Source organism: Physeter macrocephalus, chromosome 4 (assembly GCF_002837175.3).
Source record: "Physeter macrocephalus isolate SW-GA chromosome 4, ASM283717v5, whole genome shotgun sequence".
NCBI classification, from domain to species: domain Eukaryota; kingdom Metazoa; phylum Chordata; class Mammalia; order Artiodactyla; family Physeteridae; genus Physeter; species Physeter macrocephalus.
This window is the reverse complement of record NC_041217.1, coordinates 4,325,921-4,347,464: the sequence shown is the minus strand read 5'-3', so window position 1 is coordinate 4,347,464 and position 21,544 is coordinate 4,325,921. Positions and strand designations below refer to the sequence as shown.

At 37.8% G+C, this 21,544-nt stretch overlaps 1 protein-coding gene across 8 annotated transcripts in view; it reads right to left on the bottom strand.

The window, feature by feature from the left end:
• DENND1B (DENN domain containing 1B) overlaps positions 1–21,544 on the bottom strand; it is a 278,187-nt gene that overhangs the window by 202,994 nt on the left and 53,649 nt on the right. For all 8 annotated transcript variants that reach the window (XM_055084008.1, XM_055084009.1, XM_055084007.1 and 5 more), the window contains one exon: positions 589–632. In XM_055084008.1, coding sequence (XP_054939983.1) covers positions 589–632 — 44 coding nt within the window. The remainder of the gene's footprint in view (positions 1–588; positions 633–21,544) is intronic.

Here is a 21,544-nt window from a genome sequence, read left to right as displayed (position 1 = left end):
CGTGCCGCGGAGTGGCTGGGCCCGTGAGCCATGGCCGCTGAGCCTGCGCGTCCGGAGCCTGTGCTCCGCAACGGGAGAGGCCACGGCAGAGGGAGGCCCGCATACCACAAAAAATAAAATAAAATAAAATAAAATAAAATAAGAAAATAATATCAATTCAACTTATATGTTAATGATTCAAACATTACTGTAACAAGGGTAGAACTGACCTCTTAGTTATAGCAGTTACTACTTCTTACTGTCTTATTTACAGAAGGGTATCCCTCAAAGTACCACATCATCACGTTTTCTGATGGGGAAATGTTTGTTCCCAAATATATATTCCACAGACACATTAAAAGAGTATAAAAACATGCTGAAACTGTAAACATTCACTTGCTAATAGCTTCACGAAAGGGCCTCTTCATCACGCATCTACCTGGTAACTTCAAAACATTTTCCATGTATTCTGCACACATGGCTTTTTATTCTAAGAGTTGATCAAGAGAAAATACTTAAAGCAATTCATATGTGGTAGTCATAGTAGTAGTAGTAATAATCATTAATGCTCCAATTTTAAATGCTTTTTAAAAATTATGTGGTTCCAACCTGGTCTGCAAAGTCCTCTGGGAACTTCCACAATACCTCCGGATCTGTAAATAATTGACACAGAGCATTAAACAGAGAAAATAACACATTTATAGCAACAGTCTTGTTCAAATACTCTTAAAATTGTCAAAGCTACTGTTTTTAATAATTTTAAATTTTTTCTTTAAATATTTACAGTTGATGAGGTTCAAAATTAAATATTTTGATAGTTTAAGGGTTTTAATGACCTTTGGAACAGGAATAATAAAATGAATAACTTGGTCAGATTATTTAAAATATTATTTCTTTTAGCAACTCATTTTTTATTTATATACCTTAGATTTTAAGATTCTGAAATACAAATTTCCAGGTTTAACTCCACTTAATATACTGGTTTTAATTTGAAAAGAAAAATATAAATGTGGTAAATATGTAATCAAATATATTACAGCCCTCAGAAACTAGACTAAAATACATCTTAAATTTCCATTTAAAATCCTAAAAGACATTTTTCCAAAGAGGACATGCATATGGTGAAAAGGCCCATGAAAAGATGCTCAACATCATTATCATCAGAGAACTGCAAACTAAAACCACAATGAGATATCACCTCACACCTGTCAGAATGACTATCATCAAAAAGAACACAAATAGCAAATGTCGGCAAAGATGCAGAGAAAAGGGAGCCCTCCTACACTACTGATGGGAATGTAAATTGGTGCAGCCGCTGTGGAAAACAGTATAGAGGTTCCTCAAAAAACTAGAAGAACTACCATATGATCCAGCAACTCCACTCCTGGATATATATCCGAAAAAAAATGTAAACACTAATTCGAAAAGATACATGAACCCCAATGTTCACAGCAGCATTATTTACAATTACCAAGATATGGAAGCAACCTAAGTGTCCACTGACAGATGAATGGATAAAGAAGATGCGGTATGTATGTATACACACACACACACACACACACACACACACACACACACACACACACACACACACTGGAATACTACTCAGCCACACACACACACACACACACACACACACACACACACACACACTGGAATACTACTCAGCCATAAAAAAGGGATGAAAATTTGTCATTTGCAACAACATGGAAGGACTTGGAGGGTATTAGGCTAAGCGAAACAAGTCAGAGAAAGACAAGTACTGTATGATATCACTCATATGTGGAATCTAAAAAAATGAAACAAACTAGTGAATATAACAAAAAAGAAACAGACTCACAGATGTAGAGAACAAATGAGTAGTTATCAGTGGGGAGAAGGAAGGTGAGGGGCAAAACAGGGGTAGGGGATTAAGAGGTACAAATTATTATGTACAAAATAAATAAGCTACAATGATATATCGTACAACACATGGAATATAGCCAGTATTTTGTAGTGACTATAAATGGAATATAACCTTTAAAAATTGTGAATCACTATGTTGTATACCTGTAACTTACATTTATTGTACATCAACTATACTTCAATTTAAAAAATGAAAAAGAAAATAAAATCCTCAATAAAAGTGTATAAACACAGTAATAATGTTTGTTTTATATCAAGGATCACTTTTGAAATCCCATATTTGCAACTCCATAAATCAGCTTTTAAAACAATAGATAAGTTGGTAGGCATAAGGCATCAAGCTTGTTTAAAATACAATTGACATTTCTGGGGTATTTCAGAGATGTTTTTCTAATACATTATATCCAGTTATTCATATATAAAAATCAATGTTGTTTTATAAATATTCGCACTGGTTTTCAATTTCGTTATTTCTTCACAATATTTCTCTTCTACTTAGCATAATAAAAAGAATTCTTTTTAATTAACACTAAAAAATATTTCGGTTGCATATGTATTTTTTAATTCTGTCAATAACATACTTCTGAATACTGCAAATGTGCTTTAAAAGGATACTGTGCAAAGGATAATATTACTTTTGAAAAAGCCTTTGAAAGCCCAATATTAAGTAACAAGCACAACCGACAAGACAGGATCAGAATATCAAAAATACCACTTTATGTACCCAGTCAGTAAAAAATTACAGCTCAATCCCATTATTTCCACTATACCATACTGCTTTTTAAAAATTACAGTCCTGGGCTTCCCTGGTGGCGCCGTGGTTGAGAGTCCGCCTGCCAATGCAGGGGATACGGGTTCGTGCCCCAGTCCGGGAAGATCCCACATGCCGCGGAGCGGCTGGGCCCGTGAGCCATGGCCTTTAAGCCTGCACGTCCAGAGCCTGTGCTACACGGGAGAGGCCACAACAGTGAGAGGCCCGCGTACCGCAAAAAAAAAAAAAAAAAAAAGTACAGTCCAATGATGCATCATTTCAAGTATTGAATTCCAAAACTCAGTAATTACCCAGCAACATTTTGAGCATGAGTTGGCTTCTCTTGCTGTGTTACTTATTAAGCTCAAAAAAAATTTTTTTCAAATATTTTAACTTAAAAAAAAAAAAGGAAGCATACTTTCTACAATTAACCTTTTTACTAAGGAATAAAAAGTTTCTACATAAATTAACATAAAAATCATTTAAAACATCTTATATAAGAATAATGCATTACTAATTTATGGAGCTAATATTAAATGATTATGCCTTCATGTAAAACAAAATGTGTACATTTTTAAAATGACTGTGACATGTATAGATCACCTAAAAATACTGAAACGTTAATGTCCTGTAGAAATTATGTTGGAAAATATATATATATATGCCCATGTATGTACACGTGTGTGTGTGTGTTTATGTGGCAGTTTTACCAAAACGGTAGTTATTAAGATTTGCACCTCATAAAACAAAAGTGTATGATGGATTCTTCATGAAATATTAAACAAAAGTTTTTATTTTAATAAATTAATACAATAACTAATGGCCCTATAAACAAGTCATCATGCAGAAATGTGGAATAGTCCCTTCTTATAAATAATGGAGTTAGAGTTTCAATGTGAATATTTAAATATCCCTTTTAAACAACCTCAATTTTACAGTTACCATTTGAGAAAATGTGACAGATTCCTTACACTTATACCTTAAAACCAGGACATTTGTCCTGTTGGATAGCCCTAACAGTTCGCCCTGCTATTTGCAGCATTTACCTAATTATGTTTTCCTCGCTCACTTTTCTTCATCCCTAACACCAGGCAGTTTTTTTCTGTCCCGTCTGGTCTGTTCTTACACAGAGGATGAACAAGTGAATACATGAACACAGCAAATATCGGTTTAGTCACATAGTGGAAAATACCCTATTTCTTTTCTTTTCATTCAATGCGTGTTACACTTCAGCACCCAAAAATGTATTATAATCATGTGCATCCATATCTGAAATGGATTAACTTAGTTATTACTGCCTGTGTGGTTAGGTTTACCCCGTATCTGACACACGTTGGCAGCAACTCTTCACAAGGACTGCAGAGGAAGAAACAAAAGAGCTCCGAAAAACATGATAATAATCCAATTTTCAAATTTATGCACAACGACGGAATTTTCTGTTCCCTGGGGATTACTTTCCAGATGCGAGATCTGACCTGGCAAAGCTAGGTCGATTTTATGCTGATTTTATGGGTGAAAGGATGAGAACTGCTGGTAGGAGTCACCGCTGCCCGTGGTGACTGGGACACACCGTGTTTCTCTTCTGTCCAGTGTCCACCGGCAACTCAAGGAGACTCCACATCTTAAAGAGAAACTTTGCCACCAACAATCCGGAAACCAAATAAACATGAAAGGAAGAACACGTAACTTGATTTTTACATAAATATAGTTAATCTCTTATTTTAATAAAAGAATGTTACAGTGTAGTGAGACAAATATGCACATTTTTATTAAATCAGTAAATTTGGAAGGAGAGTATTTAATGTATTATTTGTGCATCACCATCACAAGTACTCCAAATTCCTGACTGAGGCTTTTTTTTTTTAATGTAAAGTGAGATAAATTTAGTAATATTTCATTTTCCTTTGCAACCAGACCTTTCACATTTTCTGGCCTGTAACTAAAAACAAAAATTAAAATAACTTAAAATATTACTGTGATTCAACTACACTATTTTTTTAATGCAGGAAAAACTTTAATTTACATAAATAATATTTACTTAACTCTGTGGAATTCATAGATGAATATACTTAAAATTATGCATTTGTAAAACCACAGTTCAGAGACTATATACTTTTGAAAAGGCAGAATATACAGTATTAGTGTTTTGCTTGATTATAGCTTCAGTGCTTATTCACCTACATTGCAGAATCAGAATTTTACAAATGAGGAAACTGAAGCCAATGCAATGAGGAGCATGTCCTTTTTTTAAAAAGTAAACTTATTTATTTATTTATTTTTGGCTGCGTTGGTTCTTCGTTGCTGTGCGCGGGCTTCCTCTAGTTGCGGCGAGCGGGGGCTACTCTTCCTTGTGGTGTGCGGGCTTCTCATCGCGGTGGCCTCTCCTGTTGCGGAGCACAGACTCTAGGCGTGTGGGCTTCAGTAGTTGTGGCAGGTGGGCTCAGTAGTTGTCGCTCGCGGGCTCTAGAGTGCAGGCTCAGTAGTTGTGGTGCAAGGGCTTAGTTGCTCCGTGGCATGTGGGATCTTCCCGGACCAGGGCTCGAACCCATATCCCTTGCACTGGCAGGCGGATTCCTAACCACTGCGCCACCAGGGAAGTCCCTGGGAGCATGTCTTAATTATCAGGCTAGTTAATGTCAGAGGAGCATGTCTTAAATATAAGGCTAGTTAATGTCAGAGGCTAGAACTTTCTTAGTTGAGATCTAAGGAGCAGCTATTTTAAATAATTTCCAAAATCAATATATTTCTCTGTCCCACTTAAGTTCAATTTATTTTATTCAAAAATCTATGCAACGCTAAAGAAACAGGAAAAGTCCCTGCCCTCCAAAGCCCTATAGCATACATGGAGAAAAATGTCACAGAGCTACCTAGTTTTTGTGCAAAGAAGGTATCCTGCAGGAACGCTTGAACTGAACTTGAAAATCCACTGGCTTAATAATTTCAAAAAATGTTCCTAACAAAAGAATGGTGATGTCTCTTGAATATAAATGAGCAGGAATCATTAAAGAAAATCTTCCACCTATGAAGATATATAATGGTGAACTAAACAAAATAGGTCTCTACAATGTATAGAAAAGGACGGCATCTAAACCTACAGCTCAGTCAAATTTAGTAAGTGTTATACTAAAAGGACAGGATACTACCGGACAGCGCAAGGAAAGCCAATGTAATTTAGAAAGCCACTAGTTAGACAAGCAAAGGATGATTTGGGCTACAAAGTGGGCAGAGGAGAACATTCCGGAATGGAGAAACAATATGCACTAAGTCTTAGAGGTTAAAAGAAAGCAGAAAACATTTGGAAACTGAAATTAAAAAAGAAGTAATATATCTAGAATGCAGAGTAGGAGAGAGAGAATGTCACGGGATGAAGCTGGAGAGACAGGGGACAGACTACAGAGCTGAAGATGTACCCATGGTATCAGAGGAAGCCACTAAACCAAGGGAGAAGGAACACCAGAAGTGTGTGGAGAATACAGTTAGGGTGTGTGTTTATGAAAGTCAAGGGAAGAGAGTGCATCCAAAAAATTCTCAGACAAATGTGGCAGAACATTAAGCAAGGTGATGGCTCAAAAAATGGTAAGTGTGTGTAAAGCATAAGCCACACACAGTAAAGTGAGCTCCAGTGGCAGGATGGGAGGCAGAAGGCCAATTAAGAAGACCATGGAGAACGAGGAGAGAGGCACCGTGTATGGGGGCAACGTGTTTAAGAGACAGTACAAGGGAGAAGAAAAGTAAAGACAGGAGGAAAGAGGTGAAGCCAGACAGCTGTTTGTCATTTCTGTTTCCTTTATACTGGCGCAGACTTGAACATGTTTAGGTGATCATGGGAGTTAGTGAGGCAGCAGAGAGCCAGAAAAGAAGAGATGCACGCCCCTGAGGAGGCAGGAAGAGGGCATCCTGATCAAGACAATGAGATGAGCCTTGGACAGAAGCTGAAGAATATTTTCCCATTGTTATAGGAACAAGAAAAGAGGAGAGGAGATATGAATCCAAGGAGATTTTAGAATCTGGGGTACAAAGTTAAGAGTTTTGTGCAAAAATTCCTGACTATTTTGTGCGTATAGTAGGAGCAAAGCTCCCTCCCAGGAGGGAAGTTGTTGGGGGGCTTGAGGAGGTGTGAAGCAACTGTTCCAGGCACTGCTGAAAACTCAGTTTGGTGGGTGTCCAGCCTAGTGTTTAAGGGCAACAATGTGGTATCTCCCCATCATCATCCAAGGGCCAAGGCGCAGGAGATAACTGCTAGATTCAGTCAGGGCTGAGGTTTCTGTCAGTCACGTGTGATGGAAAGAGAGCCTCAACAGAAGAGTGGTTACAGATGTGAACTGAACTAAAGCTAAAAAAGAGAAGTGGTTTTATTTTTTTCTGTAAAATCCATTAGTACTAAATGTTATACCAAGTCATGCTAAAGCATTTTAAAACAGTTTATTTTCAGTAGAAAATCTACTGCATATATCTGAAGACTGTAGGACTGAAAAATAAAGTAAATAAAAGAAATAAAGTAAATAAAGTAAAATAAATAAATGGAACATTTGTAATTATGAAGTTGGGCAGCCGAAGTTCTGGTCTTACACCTGTACATAACAACGCTTTCCATCTGTGATCAGACGTAGGTACTGAAAAGTATAAAATCCGTTTCCCTCCTGTCTTCCCTGCCTTCCACTCCTCCCTGCTCTCTCTGGAATTATCTGAAAGAACAGTCTTATTTGTTTACCCAAGCTTACCATATAAATCTCATTTTCCACATATACTATTATGTGGGGGAAAAAACCCCAGAAAACCATGAAATTAGATAACTACAGTTAAAATTACAATTTTTCCAGCTTTACTGAATTATATTTGACATATAACACTCTGTCAGCTTAAGGCGTACGAGATGATTTGATAAATGTACATATTGTGAAATCTTTACCACAATAAGGTTAATTAACACATCCTTTACCACACATAGTTACTAACTTGTTGTTTTCATTATCATTGGTATGGTGGGAACATTAAAGCCCTCTCTCAAAGCAACTTTCAAATACACAATATAGTATTTGTGAACTACAGTCACCATGCTGGACATTAGATCCCTGGAACCTACTCATCTTATAACTGAAAGTTTGTACCCTTGAACCAACATCTCCTGACACCCCTCAGCCCCTGGTAACCACCATCCTACTCTGATTCTTTGAGTCCAATGTTTTTAGATTTCACATGAGTGAGATCATATAGTACTTGTCTTTCTCTGACTTACTTCATGGAGCATACGTCCTCAAGGACGTCCACCTATGCTGTTGCAAATGGCAAGGTAGCCTTCCTTTTTTCTAGGGTGGAATAACACTCCATGCTACATACACACCACATTCTCTTTAACCGTTCATTCACTGATGGACATTTAGGTTGTTTGCATATCTTGACTATTGAGAATAATACTGCAATGAACATGGGAGTGCAGATATCTCTTCAAGATAGTGATTTCATCTTCACTGGATAAATACCCAGAAGTGGGATTGCTGGGTCACATGGTGGTTCTATTTTTTATTTTTTGAGGAACCTCCATACTGTTTTCTGTAGTGGCTGCACCAATTTACATTTCCACCAATAATGAACCAGGGTTTCCTCTCCTCCACATCCTGGCCAGCATTTGTTATCTTGTCTTTATAACAGCCATTTTGACAGGTGTGAGATAACATCTCATTATGCTTTGATTTGCGTTTCCATGATAATTAGTGATGTTGAGAACCTTTTCATGTAGTTGTTGGCGGCTGTGATCTTTTCTTTGGAAAAATGTCTCTGTAAGCCCTCTGCCAATTTTTTAACTGGATTATTTGGTTCGTTGCTGTTGTATGAGTTCTTTATATTTTGGGTATTAACCCCTTATCAGATACATGGTTTGCAAATATTTTCTCCCATCCTATAGGCTGCCTTTTCATTTTCTTTTGCTGTGCAGAGCTTTTTAGTTTGATATAGTCCCACTTGCTTTTTGCTTTTGTTGCTTGTGCTTTTGGTATCATATCCAAAAAATAATTGCCAACAGTGATGTCAAGGAACTTACCATTTGTTTTCTTCTAGGATTTTTATACTTTCACATTTTATATTGAAGTCCTTCATCCATTTCAAGTTAATTTTTGTGACTTCTGTAAGACAGAGGTCCAATTTCATTCATTTGCATGTGGATATCCAGTTTTCCCAACACTATTTATTGAAGAGACTATCCTTTCCACATTGAGTATTCTTGGCTCCCTTGCCAAATATTGCTCAGTTATACATGTGGGGTTTACTTCTGAGCTCTGGATTCTGTTCCATTTGTCTCTGTGTCTGTTTTTCTGCCAGTACCACACAGTTTTGATTACTGTAATTTGTAGTATAGTCTGAAATCTGGAAGTGGGATGCCTCCAGCTTTGTCCTTTCTCAATATTGCTTTGGCTATTTGGGATCTTTTGTGGTTCCATAAGAACTTTATAATTCTACTTCTGTGAAAAAAGCCATTGGAATTTTGATGAGTATTATATTGAATATACAGATGATTCTGGGTAGTATGGACATTTTAACAATATTAATTCTTCCAATCCACGACCATGGGATATCTTCCCACTTATTTGTGTCTTCTTCAATTTCTTTCATCACTGGTCTTATAGTTTTCACTGTATGAATCTTTCATTTCCTTGGTTAAATTTATTCCTAAGTATTTTATTGTTTTTGATGCTATCGTAAATAAGATTATTTATTTATTTTTCAGGTAATTGTTAGTGTACAGAATTGTAACTTATTTTTGTATGTTGATTTTGTATCCTGAAACTTTACTGAATTTATTAGTTATAACATTTTTTTGGTGGAGTATTTAGGATTTTCTATATACAAGATCATGTCATCAGCAAACATTTTTACTTCTTCCTCTCCTTAAGTCATTAAGATGACTTTCTTTTCCTTGCCCAACTGCTCTGGGTAGGATTCTAGCATTATGCTGAATAAGAGCAGGCTCCCTTGTTTTCTTCCTGATCTTAGAGGGGAAGCTTTCAACCCTTCACTGTAGTGCATGATACCAGTTGTGGGACTGTTGTGTGGCTTTTATTATGTTGAGGTACGTTCCTTCGATATCCAATTTGTTGAGAGTTTTCACAAAAGGATACTGAACTTTACCCAATGCTTTTTCTGATCTACTGAGATGACCACAAAAACTGTATCTTTCATTCTTTTAACATGATGTATCATATTTATTAATTTGCATATGTTGAACCACCTGTGTATCCATGGATAAATCTTACTTGATCATAGTGTACGATCCTCTTAATGTGTTGTTGAATTTGGTTTGCTAGTATTCTGTTGAGATTTTTTGCACCTATATTCATTAGGGTTATTGGCACTTGTAGGTTTCTTTCTTTTAGTATCCTCATCTGGCTTAGTATCAAGGTAATATTGGTCTTATAAAGTTAGTTTGGGAGTGTTCCCTGCTCTTCAATTTCTTGGAAGAGTATAATAAAAACTGGCACTAACTTCTCCTTCAAATGTTTGGTAGAATTTACCCATGAAGCCATCTGGTCTTAGGTTTTCTTTGTTGGGAGGTTTTGGATTACTAATTCAATCTCCTTACTTATTATTGGTCTGTTCAGATTTTCTATTTCTTCATGATTCAGACATGGTAGGTTATATTTCTTTGAATGGTTAAATACATACATTTCTTGTTTTCCTAGGTTGTCAAATTTGTAGGCATATAGTTGTTCCTAGTAGTGTCTTATTATCCTTGTATTTCTGTGGTATCAGTTGTCATGTCTCCTTTTTCATTTACAATTTTCTTTATTTGAGTACTTTCTCCTTTCCTCTTGATAAATCTGATTTGTCAATTTTGTTTATCTTTTCAAAACATAAGATTATTATCTGTTTTATCTTTTCTATTGTTTTTCTATTCTCTATTTAACATATTTCTGCTGTAATCCTTGTCATCTCCTTCCTTCTGCTAACTTTGGGCTTAGTTTGTTCTTTTTCAAGTTCCTTGAGGTGTAAAGTTAGGTTGTTTGGGATCTTTCTTTTTTCTTAATGTAGATATTTATTGCCATAAACTTCCCTCTTAGCACAACTTTTGCTGCATCCGATCAGTTTTGGTATATTTCCATTTTCATTTGTTTCAGTATATTGTTTTATTTCCCTTTTGATTTAATCTCCAACCCACTAGTTGCTCAGGAGTGTGTTGTTTGATTTCCACTTATTTGTGAATTTTCCAGTTTTCCTCTTGTTAATGATTTATAGCTTCATACCACTGTGGTTGGAAAAGGTACTTTCAATCTTTTAAAATTTACTGAGACTTATTTTGTAACCTAACATATGGTCTATTCTGGAGAATGTTCCATGTATGCTTGAGAAGAATGTATATTCTGCTGCTGTTAGATGGAATGTTCTGTATATGTCTGTTAGGTCCCTTTGACCTAACAGAGTATTTGTAGGCAGCATATAGTTGGGTCTTATTTTCTTATCTATTCAGTCACTATATGCCTTTTCATCGGAGAATTCCGTCTATTGGAGAATTTAGTCTGTTTACATCTGAAGTGATTAAAAGGCATACAGTGACTGAATAGATAAGAAAATAAGACCCAACTATATGCTGCCTACAAGATACTCACTTCCACTCAAAGACACACACAGGCTCAAAGTGAACCAGTGGAAAAAGTTATTCCATGCAAACAAATGAAAACCAAAAGACAGCAGATTTATATATATACATATATATATATATAGAGAGAGAGAGAGAGAGAGAGAGAGATCACTATATTGGGCAAAATAGACTAAGTCAAAAACTGTAACAAGACAAGGTCATTATATAATAATAAAGGGGTCAATTCATCAAGAGATTATAATAATCGTAAGTATATATGCATACTACATCAGAACACCTAAATAATCAAGCAAATACTTGCTCACTGTTTTCTGTTTTATAGTTCCTTTCTTGCTGTCTTCCTTTGTGAATTCATCATTTTCCATAATGGTATACTTTGATTCCCTTCTCTTTATCTTGTGTGTATCTACTATAGATTTTTGTTTTGTGGTTACCCTGAGGCTTACTTGAAAAATCTTAAGAGACACAGCAGTTATTTTAACCTCATCACAACTTAACTTTGATCACATACAAAAACTCTACCCTTTTATTCCTCCTACACACATTTTATGTTTTTGATGTCACACTTTACATCTTTTTATATTGTGTACCTAACAAATTGTTGCTATACCTTTTTTTTTTTTTTTTTTTTTTGCGGTACGCAGGCCTCTCACTTCTGCAGCCTCTCCCGTTGCGGAGCACAGGCTCTGGACGCACAGGCCCAGCGGCCACGGCTCACGGGCCCAGCCACTCCGCGGCATGTGGGATCCTCCCAGACCGGGGCACGAACCCGTGTCCCCTGCATCGGCAGGCGGACTCTCAACCACTGCGCCACCGGGAAGCCCTAACTATTAATTTTAATACTTTTGTCCTTCAACCTTTATATTAAAGTGGTTAACACACCACCACATTACAGTATCAGAGCATTCTGAATTTGACTATATATTTGCCTTTACCAGTGTGTTGTTTCTTTTCCTATGTCTTCATAGTTAGCATCCTTTCATTTCAGGTTGAAGAAGTGCTTTCAACATTTCTTGTAAGGCAGGTATAGTGGTGATGAACCACCTCAGCCTTCATTTGCTTGGCAAAGTCTTTACCTCACCTTTATTTCTGAAGGATGACTTTGCTGGGTACAGTACAGTTGACCCTTGAACAACACAGGTTTGAACTGTGCAGATCCACTTATGCATGGACGTTCTTCAATAAATACATACTACAGTACTACACCATCTGTGGAACGGCAGATAAGGGGAGCTGACAGTAAAGTTATACGCAAGTTTTCTACTGCATGGTGTGTGGGGGGGGTCAGTCCCTCTAACCCCCACATCATTCAGGGGGTCAACTGTATTCCTGGTTGGTGGTCTCTTTCAGCACTTTGAATATATCATTCCGTTCTCTCCTAGACCACGAGGTCTCTGCTGAAAACTCTGCTGATAGTCCTTTCACGAGAGAAACCTTTTTCTCTCTCTGTTTTTAAAATTCTTTGTCTTTGATCTTAGACCATTTTATTATAATGTATCTTGGAGAAGATCAACTGGGATTTAAATTTTTGGGTGACCTATTAACCTCATGAACAGGAGGTCCAAATCTCTCCCCAGGTTAGGAAAGTTCTTAGCCATTACTGCTTTAAATATGTCTCCTACCACTTTCTCCCTCTCTTCTCCTTCTGGAACTCCAATACTACATGACTGGTTGCCTTAATGGTGTCATAAGACCCACAGGCTTTCATGATTCTTTTTCACTTCTTTTTCATTTTGCTCCTCTGAGCAGTTAATTTCAAATGATCTGTCCTCAAGCTCACAGATTCTCCTGCTTGGTCTAGACTGCTGTTGAAGCTTTCTATTAAATTCTTCAGTTCAGTCATTGTATTCTTCAGCTCCAAAATCTGTTCGGTTCTTTTTTGTCTTCTCTGCTGCACTTCTCATTTTGTTATTGTATTGTTTTCCTGATATAATTAAATTGTTTTTCTGTGTTCTCTTATAGCTATCTAAGTATTACTAGAACAATTATTTTGAATTCTTTGTCAGGCAATTCCTGGAACTCCATTTCTTTGCAGCCAGTTGCTAGAAGCTTACTGTACTCCTTTGGCGGAGTCATGTTTCCCTGAGTCTTTGCGATCCCTGTAGCCTTGCACGGGTGTCTGTGCACTGAAGAAGCAGCCATTACTTCCAGGTGTGATGGACCAACTTCTATAAGGGAAGACTTTCACCTGCAGGTGGAGGCATGCTGGAGTGTGCCGACTCTATGCCTAGTGGTGCAGGGGCATGTGGTGGCTCATCAGCTCAGGCCATTGGGTGGACGGCACCTACAATCGCACGGTCCTTAGCAAGTACTGCAGGGGATCCACTGAGGCTGCCAAGGGCTGTGAGCGTCCTCAGTAGTGCCTCCAAGTCCAGTGGCTAGAAACCAGGATGAGCAGCAGTACTGCCAGTGCCAGTGGTATGCTCTCAGCGGTTATGCTCTGAGCACAGGGCAGTGAAGGCTAATAATGAGGATCCCACCAGAGGCATGCAGGCACAGAGCTGGAGGGACCAGCTGCAGGTCAGCACGGTGGTTCCGGCCAGCAACAGAACACAGGATCTGACCCAGGCCCACAACAGCAGGGGGCCCTGGCTGTCAGCGTGCTCTCCCAAGACTGCATAGTCTTCCCTCAGCCGTGTGCAGAGCAGTGGAGGGCGGTGACAAGCATCAGACCGGTGGCATGCAAGTGCACAGCTGGAGGAGCTAGCCCTGAGCGCCTGCACAGCGGTGGGGGTCAGCCACGAGGGTCTAGACTGGTGTCTTGCACTTGCATAGCTGCAGAGGCCTGGGCTGGCTACCGGTGCGATTCCCAGGCTCCAGCAGGGGAGGCTGGGAGAGGAGAGGAGTTGGCAAAACAGGAGGGTCTCAGGTGGCTGGTGTCAGCAAACACAAATATCCGTGGGGTGAAAGCCAGTAGAATCCGCAGGGGTTCCGAACCAGCTGGGGTCACCTGCAGAGCAGGTCACGGGGAACTGCAGTTGCTCCTGCCACGTGGGCTGGGTGGCCAGCTTGTCTTCCTCGCTCCTAGCTATCTCTACACCTCTTGGCTTTGCCGGTCTCTGGGTGGGTGCAACTGAGGCGGGACCTCTGTGTGGTGCCCTAAAAGACTGGGGAATCTGGTCACTCATCCCACTATTCTTCCCCTACAAGGGGAACTCCTTCTAGCTGTAGAGTTCACTCTGGGTACCGAGCAATGCTGGCCTGGGGGATAGGATGATACAGTCAAAATGAAGCTGTTCTTACTTCCCCACTGTGGTTATTCTCAAGTTTCTTGTTCCACTGTGTTGCTGAAGTTTCTTAAGTGGGCTCCAGAGCTCTCCCAGAGAGCAGTTTTTGTTTGTGAACAGCTGTCTAATTGTTTATATTTGGTGGGGGGAGGGGATGGAGGCCGAGGTCTCCTGCTCTACCATCTTGCTGACGTCACACCCCTAAAATTGTAATTTTCACTACATCTGTCAAAACAGTTTGCAAAATAATTAATTATTGTAATTTAATATCCAGCCTGATCACCAAAAAAGTATTTAAAAAAGCAACTCACTCCCTCATTTAGGGCCATCGATGACTTGATGAAGGCAGAGATCCAGAAAACACATACCCTCCCATTTTTCCTTGGCGTGCAACCCAGAAAAACATAGGTTTACAGCCCTGGTAGAAAGACACCACTCATGCCAACAAGATATTAATAAAAGTCTTTACCAATCCACCCAAAAAACGCAGTACCATAGACTGCATAACGTTACAAACTTTAAGACTACTAGCAACAGTAAAAGTAAAAAATTCATTGCTGAATAATGTTAAATTCAGGCTACATCTTAAGAAAGCATACATAGTCAGGCGTTTGCACGAATTACTTTAAAGTTAACATACGATGTTAATTTAAAATTTCAGCGTCTTCTTAAAAGCCCAGCTCAGTAGTTCCCAAACTTTAGTGTGCAATAAAAGCTCCTAGAGAGCTTGTTAAAACACAGACCCCAGGGTCCCACTTGCAGAACTTCTGAGCCAGGAGGTCACAGGGGGTCTGAGAGCTGCACTTCTAACAAGTTCCCAAGTGATGCTGCTGCTGCTCATCTGAGGACCACACTTTGAGAACCAACAGCAAAGCGACCACGTATCTCTCACACCGATGAGCGCTATGGACCACGTGTGAAAGCATTGAATACTTGTTGGCTGAAAATATTCTTTAAAACGCGGCAATGAATAATTCAGAATTCCCTCTATTACATATACATTTTATCTGGCAACAGGTATATTTTCAGAGAAAATATCAACCATGACAGGGATAGTAGGAAGTAATCTGAGCAAGTAAAATGTTACCAAAATGTTTTTAAAATATTTCAATGCTAATAGTTACTATTAAAATGGTAACTCTGGGCTTCCCTGGTGGCGCAGTGGTTGAGAGTCCGCCTGCCAGATGCAGGGGACACGGGTTTGTGCCCCGGTCCGGGAGGATCCCACGTGCCGCGGGGCGGCTGGGCCCGTGAGCCGTGGCCGCTGAGCCTGCGCGTCCGGAACCTGTGCTCCGCAACGGGAGAGGCCGCAACAAGTGAGAGGCCCGCGTACGGCAAAAAAAAAAAAAAAAAAAAAAAAAAAGGTAATTCTCTTTCTCTACAACAATGGAAATTTTATTTCAAAATTAAGTGTTTTATGACATTGTGACTGTATGATTTAAGGAACAATGATGAGGAACTATGGCTACATAGACATAAAGAGACACTGTCTGTTATTTCTTCTATCTCTATATGCCAGATACATACACACAGATAGTCCATATCTAAATAAGATGTGTCTTTTTGAATGAAATCATGCCATTTGCAGCAACATGGATGGACCTAGAGATGATCATACTAAACGAAGTAAGTCAGAAAGACAAATACCATATGATATGTGGAATCTAAAATATACCACAAATGAACATATCTAAGAAACAGACATAGAGGACAGACCTGTGGTTGCCAAGGAGGAGGGCGTGTGTGGGGCGGGATGGACTGGGAGTTTGGGATTAGCAGATGCAAACTATTATATATAGAATGGATAAACAGCACGGTCCTACTGTATAGCACAGGGAACTATATTCAATATCCTGTGATAAACCATAATGGACAAGAATATGAAAAAGAATATATGTATGTATAACTGAGTCACTTTGCTGTACAGCAGAAATTAACACAACATTGTAAATCAACTATACTTCAATTACATTTTTAAAAAAAAAGTAAGTCTTTTTGTACCATACCATCTGTCTGTGAGAAATTATTTTTCTGTGCTTTCCTACAATGCTTTCTTTCGTAGAATTTAAGCAATTAGTTCCAATGTGAACAACAGAAAGGATAAATGCCAATATCTGTGAATGTAAAAACTAATTTAGGGCCTCTGTTTTCTTTTCTTTTAAAACATTCAAAAAATGGTTCATTATGTATGGACAGAATCAGAGTTTTCTGAATGGGAGCGGACCTTAAAGATTCTTTTTTACCACTCATACTCAGGAAGTTATATTGTATTTCACGTCTGGACGTACTACCTATTCAAGCCAAGACCACAATCCAGATATCCTTGTTCCTATTATACAGCCTTTCTAACATAAATTGCTGCGTATAAAAGCACACTACAAATAAGCCCAATTTGCTCTACTTTGTTCATCTTTAATTTTGTTGTTCATTAAGTGGACAGTAGTTTAAGGCATATTCACAAGTTTAGAAATTTTCATTATCCACAGGAAAATATTTTTAGCAAACCAAATATTTAAGCATTTTTGTAAAATAATGGCCTAAACCCTACAGACGTTCTCTGAACAATCTTTGGAAAAATATATGTGAACAAATCTAAAATAGAATATTAATTACTAATAGAGTCAAATCAGTATCTTCTCATTCTAGAACTAAAATAATTCTTCACTTACTCATTTGAGTTTGACTTACATATACAGAAACCTTAAGGAAATGAAAATATTATTTCAAGATGTCTTACTTTATAACCAGTTACAAAAACGGCAGAGATCACGCTTCTACTTATTGCTTTACATAATGTACATATTTAAAATTAAAAACACACAATTTTGGAAATTTGTCAGTTTGCTGAACCTCTTAAAAATGTATATAAGCAATGGTGTAGAAACATCTGAATATAATAATGATGCCATAGTGATCATCTTCACTCTGAAGAATCATCTGGATAATTAAACAACTACTACTGTAAAATTATTTTGTTGCTTTTGAAACTTAAACTATAGAAACAATTTAATGACCAGTTCTAGCCTTTATAAATGTTTCTTCCCAGAATGATCTAAAATTAGCATCACAACTCAAAACAATGAAGCTCTTTTTGCTCATATATAAGCAAATTCTAGCTAAGGTAATGAAAATGGAACTTCAAAGAACCTTAAGAAAATATAATCCATAGCAGCTTAGATATATCATTTTGCTACTTCTATTCCTTTTACACAAGATTATAATAAAATGAAAACCCTCATCAATCACCTGATAGAGTAATTCCAAACTTAACCAAACAGGGCTAATGGGTGAGAATTGAATTGAAAACACCTTGACAAAGAAAGCAATTTCTTTTCTTCGCACTCCTCTGAAGCTGTGGGTGATCATGGTAATCGAACCATCAACAGTGAGGGGCCATCTGTCCCAAGGGCCCTTCATGAGCGTTTTTAAAAAATCAACAACAAAAAAAAGGGAAAGAAATGCTGTACCACAGATGTTCAATCTTGATTAATCTATGACAAGGAACTTACAGCTGAGAATCAATGTTTTGACGTTTTTCAGATACCAGTCATTAAAAGCCAACACAAAAGTTTTTATTAGAATGCAGGGGATAAAAGTTAGTAGGCGGCTTATAGAAAGATGATCTTCCATACAAAATCTGGAATACCTTTTAGTCAGCTGAGATGTTCATCATATCCTAAAGCAATAGCTTCTATTATAATTCCCTTAAAGAGAAGAAGAGCAGGCAAGAGGCCAGGCTTTAAGCTAGCTCTCAGACTAGCATTTTGAGACTGTTGCTCTTTATATATTCTTTCTACGAGTACATGATTAACTAAAAAGAAGACATGTTTATGTTCTCAGTACTCATTATATTTAACTCTTTGAATTAAAACAGATTTTCAAGAAATAGCATTGACATGAAAACTCAGAAATGTAAAATTAATTGAGCCTCATAAAGCAGTTCTGTTTTATTTACAACATTTAAAATAATCTTCATATTACACCAGGAAATAATTTCAAGCACAAGGGCAAACTGGGTCAAAGCTTTTCTTGTTTGATATATAGCTTGAACTACAGTAGACTCCTGGCACTCCTGGATATAACACAAATTTCAATCACTTGGGAATAAGCCAAAGTTAATAAATAGAATATACTATTAAAATGACTCAAGGCTTACTAAAATAAAAATCTGTGTGAGCTTTATGAAGTATAACTACTAAAAACATTTAAAAACTAATTTTAAAATGAAAAATAAAACTATAAAACAAAACATTAAAGAACCAAATAAAACGATGCATCTCAGTTTTTTCAAAATACTTTCAAGCTAGAATCAAGTTAAATGTAAAAGAAATGTAGTTTAAAGCTCAAACATATAAATTCACTAAGAGACTTACTGTAAATGCCATAACTCCTTATCTTATTTATCTTTGTATTGCCAGAGCCTGAGAACGGATTCTGTGACCCCAGAAACACGGCATTCTCAGGCATATGACAGAGGCAAGCATGTTTGCCTCTAGGAGAAACACTCAGCCCAGGTCTCGCCAAAGATGGGTTTGCAATTCAAATTTACTACAGAAAATCTATAAGCCATCAGAAACAACAGAATTAGAACCCCTCCCCCTCAAAGGCTTAAGATATTACAATTATCTGAAACAGCATATATAATAAGGATTTTTTTAATAATTAAAGAAATAAGGATTCAGAACATGAGCAATGAGATTCTTTTTTGTAAAAAAAAAAAAAAGGCAAATTTTGAAAACAACCAAAACTTTAAGAAATGAAAAAATATATAATCTATGAAATTAAAAGCTCACTAGAAGAAATAAACAGATCATATACAAGTGAAGAGGGAAACAGTGAAATGAATCAGACACAAAAGATATTAAAAGAATGAGGCACAGTCAAATGCTCCAAAATGAGAAATATAAAGAAGGTTAAGAAAAATGGAGACTAGAATGATAATATAAGTCTATTTCAAGTTCTAAAAGATCAGATCTAAGAGACTGGGGTGTACAAAACAAGGGAAGGATGGAGATAACATTAGAAGAAATAATGACTGAGTTTTCCAAAAGCAGTGAAAGACATAAATCCTCAGAATTAGAAATCACAACAAACCCAAGCAACATCTCAAGAAAGACACATCCAGAGGCATTATAATGAAGTTACAGAGTACAAAAAGACATAACACATCTTTAAAAGCATCCTAGAGGAAAAGAGGTAAACTCTAAATCTCTAAATATATATATATATATATATATACATATATATATATATATACACATATACACACATATTACACCTACAGCAGACTTCCCAAAGACAGCAATGGAATCCAGAAGACAGTGGAATAATATATCTGAAACTTCTGAAAAAGTATGCTTGTCCTCTGAGAACTGTATAAACAGGAATGTGAGTAAAATAAAGATATTTTTAGAAAGATAAAACTGGACACTTGCTAAAGAACTTCTAAAGATTGTAGCATCATCAGGAAAAAAGTTAATTCTCCAAAAGAAAAGTATGAAATGCAAGAAATAATATATTTCATGTACCCAGATATATATACATAACAGTATTTATTGAATCATTGTTTGCAACTAACAAAGTCCTGGAAATAACGTACAAGTCCATTAGTATGGAAACAGTTATAGCATTATTATTCTATGAAATACTATATGGCCTTGAAAAAGACTAAAGCCTTGAAAAACATATTTGTTCATAGGAAAAAAATCTCTGAAACACAGTGTTAAATGAAAACAAGGAGGCAAGATGAGGTCAGAGAGATATGGAGGAGGCAGCAGAACAGGAGGGCCTTATAAGTCATCAAAAGGAACTTGGCTTGCACTCTGAGAAAGGGACACACAAGAGTTTGAGTAGGAAAAAAAAAAAAAAGTTTGAGTAGAGAAGTGACAAGCTCTGACGTATTTATCAGGATCACCTGGCTGCTGCCTTGAGTACAAAACGAAAGACAACAAAATAATAAAGCCAGTTTCCAGACTACTGCAATAATCCCGATAACATAAAATGAACCACCTGAGAAAAGAACTTGGATCTTATTGTATTACTAATAATGGGCATATATCATTAACCTCTGGGACTGGGATTCAGACATTTATGGACAATTTGTGGTAAAAATAGAAGGGAAGGGGGCAGATAAAACTTACGAGATGATCCACCCTGCTGAGATAGAAGGCAGTAGGGCCTAAGAATCAAAGGGAAATTCTCCCAACAGATTACAGTAGACATTTTATGCATCTGACCTGACCCAGTGGCAGGTGAGTACCTTGGGGAGAAAAGAAGAGTGTTTCATAAAAACGAAAGGAGCTCTGCAGAACTCCTTTAACGTAGATGATTAGGGGCCACCTCCTCGCCCACTTTGCAGAACCGCGATCCAGGCTGTGAGGTGACACTGAAAATGCAACGAGCTGTGACTGACTTCATCACGAGTGGCGTGTCGGTCCAGGAACCAGGAGCAGCCAGAGCGACCCCAGCAGCCCAGGTGAGAGCCAGGGTCATCACCGTCGGCACCGACCAGCAGCACAGGCAGCGTCCTAGCGGGAGCGCCCCCAAGTCTACAGAAATGACCGCGGCGAGACGTTGAGAGCAAAGGTAGGAAGCAGGGCAGGCGAGGTCGACAAGGAACTCCCCGGCACCTGGGAGGCACCTCTGAGGGGTCCACAGAAATCCTAAAGAAGAGGGAACACTCCAAAATGGGACAGAGACCTGGAGGGTACTCAGCTAGGGGCTATCAAGCAGTCAACGTCTGAGTCTAAATATCAATGTGACGCCACCCGTACCCTCAAGCTGGAGAGGCCCACGAGCACTGGGACAACACCTGTAAAATGTCCACAGCAAAGATTAGGAACCTTGTTAATGAGATGCGTTACGATAAGCAAAGTGTGCGTGACCTAGATATTATAGCTCAGTTCTCAGTTACAAGAGAGGAACTTTTAGGTCTTTCTCGATACACTATAAAAGAACAAATGAAAGGAAGAGATACGTGAATAGACATTTCATCCTGTTCCTAACTGAATTATGCTGTTTTAGTTCTAAAGTCTTCCCTGTTGGTAGCGAGAACTTCTTTGAACTAATAATGGGCATATATCATTAACCATT